The following is a 7,062-nucleotide window of genomic DNA, read 5'->3' on the forward strand; positions in this document are numbered from 1 at the left end:
CCTTGTTTTCCTGTCGACTTTGGATGTCGCATACAGTACCGCGTCGCTGGGCGAGATCTGCAAGCACAGGACTCAGATACTCTTCGCCTACAGTCACTTCCAGAGCCATCACCGGCTCCAAAACCTGCCCCCCAGCCAGCTTCAGAGCCTGAACCAGAAGGACATAAACTCAGATGTGGCATTATTTGAAAGTGATTGTGGGAAAAGACACAGGACAGTGTTTGAGTACCTTGAGCATGCAGCGGGACACGCAGGCTGACACCATGGCTGCAGAAGTGCCTGGCTCCAAACTTACATGCTGGATAACGGTCTTTACTCCCTCTACAGGAAAACCCAGCACAGGACCTGGAAAGGGAGTTGGTTTACCAACAGCATATGGCTGACATAGACACCAGATTTATAGACTGCAATACTGTACCAGGAAGATATAGATGTGATGAATGATTCAGGCATAAAAGCTTTTAAGCATCCATTTCTGTTACCTTGGAGGTATGCGCTCTCAACTCCATTTTCCACAGCTTCTCTGACACCAGCAGAAAGCTGAGTTTTTACTTCCTCCTCAAAAGTCACATCACAGGAAGTGCTAGACTCCATCAGAGCATGGACGGCGAGCTCCACAGTAACAACATGCCTCTTGTCTCCAAGAGTACGATCTAATGTGTCTGAAATTATCATACAAATCATACTGAAATTTACTAATACTTATCTACTCCAAATAAATACTGTATTATTTGATAGTATAAACCATTTTACCATTAAAGTTTGTTCTGTATAGAACTATAGGCATGTTCGTTTCTTAGCATTTCTTCATATTTTAATTTTATATAAAAATAAAAACATTTAAACATCCTACACCTACACTAAATCAGGGCATGTGATTAGTCATATATGTTTCTTTTTCATTTTATTGTTTTATGCCCTTTTTTATTTTTATACCATGGACAAAGTCTATTGTAACTAAAAGTCGCACTGGACCATAAAACAGTAAAGCAGACAAACAAAACAGATGACATTGGGAAATAGTTCTGATGTTTCATCACAAAGTAAGATGATTTTCACATACATATAAAACACGAGGGGAGAGTTTGCACTAGCCTCACCTGTGGCAGCTGCTGATTGGAGGATGGTCTCTCTGTAGGCCACCTGCAAGGGTCCTAGGTGAGTTTCGATATTGAACTCTCTCTTAATACGGTCATGGATGATCTCAATGTGCAGCTCTCCCATGCCACACAGTATTGTCTGTGCATGAATAAGTGAAAAATACATTGTAGAACACACGCACTCCTCTCCTCAACACAAGATTCAAGGGTATCTGATGTCCGCAGCACAAATGGTGCAGGATCAGTTACGTATCACAATGTAATATTTGTGCAAGACATTTTTTCTAAGCACTAAGCTTGTTTGAACAAGTAAATACGTACTTAATATGTAAATATGTACATGCCTATGCAAGCACTAATACACAGAATGCAACATCTAATAGACAAAACACTTTCAAAAATGAAATACTTTGTAAATGACTAATTTACCTGTCCAGAATCAAGGTCTGTTCTGACTTTCAGACTGGGGTCTTCTCTTTGCAGGCAGTTGAGCGCATGCTCCAGATCTGTTTGACAAATCCCACTGAGATTTCAATCCTATTGAAATAGGCTGCAGCCTATTTGGAAAGTGATCTGCTGAAGATCTGTTCACAATGTTCTTACCTGCTTGTTTGGTCACAATGTAATATTTGTGCAAGACATTTTTTCTAAGCACTAAGCTTGTTTGAACAAGTAAATACGTACTTAATATGTAAATATGTACATGCCTATGCAAGCACTAATACACAGAATGCAACATCTAGTAGACAAAACACTTTCAAAAATGAAATACTTTGTAAATGACTAATTTACCTGTCCAGAATCAAGGTCTGTTCTGACTTTCAGACTGGGGTCTTCTCTTTGCAGGCAGTTGAGTGCATCCTCCAGATCTGTTTGACAAATCCCACTGAGATTTCAATCCTACTGAAATAGGCTGCAGCCTATTTGGAAAGTGATCTGCTGAAGATCTGTTCACAATGTTCTTACCTGCTTGTTTGGCCAGAGTAGGAGGTTCAATGGAGCAGAAGAACACAGGCTCAGGGACCTCCACCCCTGCAAGAGCCAGACTGCTGCTCTCCCTTTGTGAGCTACTCTTGCTCTCTGCTTCATTCTGAGCCCGCCGCACCGCAGCTGCAGCAGAGGCTTTGGAGGAGACTATGGTGTCGCCTGTCACAGTCTGATTTGAAACAAACAAAATGATAGAACATATTAATTTCTAAAGATGTGTAATGCATCAGATGAAGACTCCAGACCTATAAGCTGGCAAGAAAATGCATCTTTATGACGGCGCTGATAGCCTCATGGGCATCCCGAGTTTGAAAGCTCACAGACCTTTCTCTATTTCGCCCCCCCTTCTCCGACTGCTTCCTCAGATCTAAACTGTCCTATTGTAATACAGGCAAAAAAATGCCAAAAATATATCTTCTGCCAAAAAAAAAAAAACATCTTCAATCTACATAAGATCACTTCACTCATATTACAAGTCACTTTGAAGGATCCTACATGAGTATTTTCCTCTCAAAGCAGTTCAAACGATCATGTAAGCAACACATAGTTTTCTTTGTCCCATGAAAGTTGAGTTTACCTGTTTGAGTCCAACCGTGAGTGCAATGTTTCCCGCAGATAACGAAGGAATTTCTATGTGCTGATCGGCAAAAGGCAAGAGAAGTCGACTCATTCTTTCCCTGGAGCAACAAAAACACAAAACATTGTTCTATCAATACCGGTATATCGTGACACCCCTACACCATAGTAATAGCCTTTCTTTTTGAGTGTGTGTGTTGTGTTTTCCACAACAAATGAAAGAGCAAAAGTAAAAATCTGCAGAAGTAACAAAAATTCACAAATTTTTTAAGAGGAACAAAGAAAAATCTGGCATTGGACTCATTATAAATGCATACAAGGCTGAAATCAAAAAGAATAAACCTACGTTCCGTTCCTGTTGATGTTATACACTGCTGACTGAGCCTTCATGCTTCCTGAATAGATCCTAACAAACACGAGTGGACCCCTCTGTTTGTCATGGACCACTTTGAATGCCAACGCGCACAGATCATCCTTATACCAGCGTCTGGACAGACAGGAACACACATAAATTAATCATAACATGATTTATTCTCCTTTAGCAAAATGAGTTGATGAGGGGGCTGAGGGATGGTGCACTCACACTAGGTCATGGTTCCTCTCATTGGGGGCAGGAAGGTAAGCAGTAATGGCATCCAGTAGAGGTTGAACCCCTTTATTTTTCAGAGAGCTTCCACACAACACAGGCACCCCCTTACGAGCTAATGTCACTTTTCTCAGTGCCTCCTGCAACTGGATATTTGATTTAAATCCAGTTTATTTAATAGCCAAATGTATCTGAACCAATGGAGAAACAAACATGGAGCACATGTATAGAGAAACTGTCTATTCTTACCTTCCCAGCAGGCACTGCATCAAAGTTTTCACTGTACTCTCCCAGTAGCAGCTCCGCAAAATCATCATCTAGATCTGCTACCTGTCCAGTTCACACACAAAAAAAGAATTCGCCATATCATTCTAAACCTCTTTTTGGTGAACTGTCCCTTTAAGTACCTACTGTAGTCAAGATGTGGCTAATAACAATAAATGTATCAGTATTTATTCTATTGTTTCAATTTTTTTGTTGTTGTTTCACCTGTTCTATCAAAGTGGCCCTGGCCTCACTGACAGCCTGAAGCACATCTGGGTCATCTGAGGGCTGAAGACCGCTGGTCTCAAAAGCAGGACCATCATATGTCAGTGAGCTCCCCTGCCATGTCATTTTCTGCCTAGTGATCAAGTCCACCAATCCGGTGAAGCTCTTCCCTGAGCCAATGGGGATCTGGAAATAATACCAAATATCCAGAAGGAATATTTTCATTGGTAATAGTAGTTGGTTACTATGTTTAAAAAGGTTACCTGAAGGAGAATAGGGTTGGCCTTTAGTTTAGTCTTTATGCTGTCTATAGAGTACCTCAGGCTAGAAGAAATGAGAGGGAACTGCAGTCATTCATTTAGATCAATAAAACATGCAACTTTTCAGACAATGTGTTAATGGATTCTCTGAATTTAAACGTGAGATTCTGAGAAATGGGCAAAAAATGTTATATGTAAAACCTAGCTGCAGGCTTGTCCATCTTGTTTAGGAAACACACACATGGGATTTTATGTTTTTCTGCCTGCCGCCACACAGTCATGGTTTGAGCCTGAAATTCATGTCCAAAAAAAAAAAACCCCACACATAGCTTATGAACAATTACTATACATATAAATATATTATTGAAAGAAAATATTTTGCCATTACAATTGTATTACTAATTCAAATACATTAATAATGAATATACATGAATTTAATTAATTTATATTATGATTTATTATTTTTACTACAAATAACTTCTGCCAAACCTCTACTCCAGCAGAAGCATCAAACACAGCAACTGCTCCATCCAACACTCGTAAAGCTCTCTCAACCTCCAGAGTAAAATCAACATGACCTGAGGAAAGAAAGATAATTCATATTGATTCTATTTAAATATACATATTTATAATATATATTTTTTATATATAAGAAATTAATAGTCTTTACTCTTTTATTTTATTGGTAAGCATTAAAGACTTCTTTACAAAACATTAAAGGGGTCATACTAATATCGTGAAATATTATTGCAATTGAAAATAACGTTTTTCTATCTTAATATATTTTAAAATCTAATTTATTCCTGTGATGCAAAGCTGAATTTTCAGTATCATTACTCCAGTCTTCAGTGTCACACATGATCCTTCAGAAATCATTCTAACATGCTAATTCATAATCAATGATTGAAACAGTTGTGCTGCTTAATATTTTTCTGGAACCTGCAACACTTTTGTCAGGATTTTTTGAAGAATACAAAGTTAAAAGAACAGCATTTATTTAAAATATAAATCTTTTATAACAATATACACTACTGTTCAAAACTTTGGGTTTTTTTTCTTTCTTTTTTTAAAAGAAATTAATACTTTTATTCAGCAAAGATGTGCTAAATTGACACAAAGTGATAGTAAAGACTTCCATTGTTACAAAAGATTTATATTTTAAATAAATGCTGTTCTTTTTTTAACTTTTAATTCATCAAAAAATCTGACAAAAGCATCACAGGTTCCAAAAAAATATTAAGCAGCACAATTATTTCAATCACTGATTATGAATTCAGCTTTTATCACAGGAATAAATTAGATGTTAAAGTACATTCACATAGAAAACAGTTATTTTAAATTGTAAAAATATTTCACAAAATTACAGTTTTTTTCTGTATTTTGTACCAACTCCAAAACTACCAACTTTTGTACTGCGTGTCCCTTGCCCTGCATTGAATACAACACTGTGTGGACACACATGTACCTGGCGTGTCTATGAGGTTAATCCTGTGATCCTTCCAGTCAAAGGTAACAGCAGCTGACTGGATGGTGATTCCTCTCTCCCTCTCCTGAGCCATGTAATCAGTTACAGTGTCACCGTCATCCACATCTAAACAAGACCAATAACAAAGACATTTACATCACATAAAACAAATACACATATTTATTAAAGGACGTGCATTAAACAACTTAAACATGTCATTTTAGGTATTATTTATATACCATGATAGTATTTATTAATATTTTGAATAAGCCTTTTTTAAAATATATTTTCAGCTTTCATTTGAATTCCAATTTTAGTAAATGTGTCATTTTCATTATATTTGTTAAATATTTCCATTTAGCATTACTTTTTATTTCAGATTGAATTATTTTAGTACTTTAAATGTAAGTTTTTCCATTTAATATTTATTTACTATTAGATTAATTCATTTCATAATATTACATTATTAATGAATACTTATATAATTAATGTCATTATACTTATTTCATATTATTCAGCTTTTATTTTCAATGAATGATAATCAGATATTCTTCATCAACTTTCTTTCTAAACGTCACCTCACCTCCGAGAGCCCGTGTGTAGCCAGAGAAGTACAGCATTCTCTCTGTCGTGGTGGTCTTCCCTGCATCTATATGCGCCATGATACCTATGTTACGGATTCTGACCATGAACATGATAGAAACATTTGGTATTAATAGGCCATTATTCTTACACGCTCAAAAGGATATTGTAAAAAAAAATATGCTCACATGGACTGTCATATCTTACTTTGAGATGTCAGGGTTGACCACTGCTCTAAGTGATTTCACCTCATCTGAAGGGGGGGAAAAAGTTATGAACAGTAAGACACTAGTCTAAAATTACAAAATATGCAGAACTCTGTAACTACCCACTATTGTCCTTCACCTCGATAGAAACTGTAATTTCTCCTCCAAGTCACTCTGCCTCTGCACGTCTGTGAGGATCTGGTCATCAGGTGTCTGATGCTCTGAAAGGGAATGAATGATGCCGTTAATGCTGTAAAACACTAATCTAAGTGTATGAGATGTTATTGAAATAGATTCACCATCTTTTTAAAACAGTGGTCGCTTTAAACAAGGATTTACTGTAGTAACCATGGCATTTTGGCGGAAAGTATTGTTAAATTATTATTATTATTATACTATTGGTAAATTACAGTCAATGTCAAATGCCTATAGCTCTGATGCATTAAAGACAGACAACCAAGAGCACACACTTACCCCTCGGAGGATGGGGAACGGTACATTTAAATGCATTTTAAGACGGAATGTTTGATTCAAGGGTTACAGCTTCAGTTGTACAGTATGACACATGACTGCTGTGCTTGCTCAAAGTCACGTTGAGATCAGACGGGACATTACATTCATCTTAACGCTTGCACGGATGGGTCGAATCTCAGTCACGACACGATAAAGCAAAACACATGTAAAAACAAACTCGTATCGTTTCCATTTCCCACTGGCAACATGTTAAACACGGTAAACTGGTCGTTTTCAAAAGCTTTTTAGAATCGTTGCAGTCGGCGACAGTTTGTGAACGCACACGTTTTGGTGCGTC

At 37.2% G+C, this 7,062-nt stretch overlaps 1 protein-coding gene across 1 annotated transcript in view; it reads right to left on the minus strand.

Moving 5' to 3' along the window:
• The window catches only part of gfm2 (GTP dependent ribosome recycling factor mitochondrial 2), a 10,623-nt gene extending 3,561 nt beyond the window's left edge, over nucleotides 1-7,062 (minus strand). Inside the window, exons 1-19 of the mRNA XM_016289169.1 lie at nucleotides 6,726-7,062; nucleotides 6,391-6,472; nucleotides 6,253-6,298; nucleotides 6,047-6,144; nucleotides 5,464-5,589; nucleotides 4,488-4,576; nucleotides 4,200-4,288; nucleotides 4,002-4,062; nucleotides 3,739-3,924; nucleotides 3,499-3,579; nucleotides 3,247-3,395; nucleotides 3,010-3,150; nucleotides 2,665-2,764; nucleotides 2,067-2,256; nucleotides 1,530-1,606; nucleotides 1,101-1,239; nucleotides 483-662; nucleotides 230-345; nucleotides 5-148 (exon numbers count right to left, since the gene is read on the minus strand). Coding sequence (XP_016144655.1) covers nucleotides 5-148; nucleotides 230-345; nucleotides 483-662; nucleotides 1,101-1,239; nucleotides 1,530-1,606; nucleotides 2,067-2,256; nucleotides 2,665-2,764; nucleotides 3,010-3,150; nucleotides 3,247-3,395; nucleotides 3,499-3,579; nucleotides 3,739-3,924; nucleotides 4,002-4,062; nucleotides 4,200-4,288; nucleotides 4,488-4,576; nucleotides 5,464-5,589; nucleotides 6,047-6,144; nucleotides 6,253-6,298; nucleotides 6,391-6,472; nucleotides 6,726-6,761 — 2,130 coding nt within the window. The 5' untranslated portion in view covers nucleotides 6,762-7,062. The remainder of the gene's footprint in view (nucleotides 1-4; nucleotides 149-229; nucleotides 346-482; nucleotides 663-1,100; nucleotides 1,240-1,529; nucleotides 1,607-2,066; nucleotides 2,257-2,664; nucleotides 2,765-3,009; nucleotides 3,151-3,246; nucleotides 3,396-3,498; nucleotides 3,580-3,738; nucleotides 3,925-4,001; nucleotides 4,063-4,199; nucleotides 4,289-4,487; nucleotides 4,577-5,463; nucleotides 5,590-6,046; nucleotides 6,145-6,252; nucleotides 6,299-6,390; nucleotides 6,473-6,725) is intronic.

The sequence above is a fragment of the Sinocyclocheilus grahami genome, unplaced genomic scaffold (genome assembly GCF_001515645.1).
Source record: "Sinocyclocheilus grahami isolate Dianchi unplaced genomic scaffold, SAMN03320097.WGS_v1.1 scaffold12.1, whole genome shotgun sequence".
NCBI classification, from domain to species: Eukaryota; Metazoa; Chordata; class Actinopteri; order Cypriniformes; family Cyprinidae; genus Sinocyclocheilus; species Sinocyclocheilus grahami.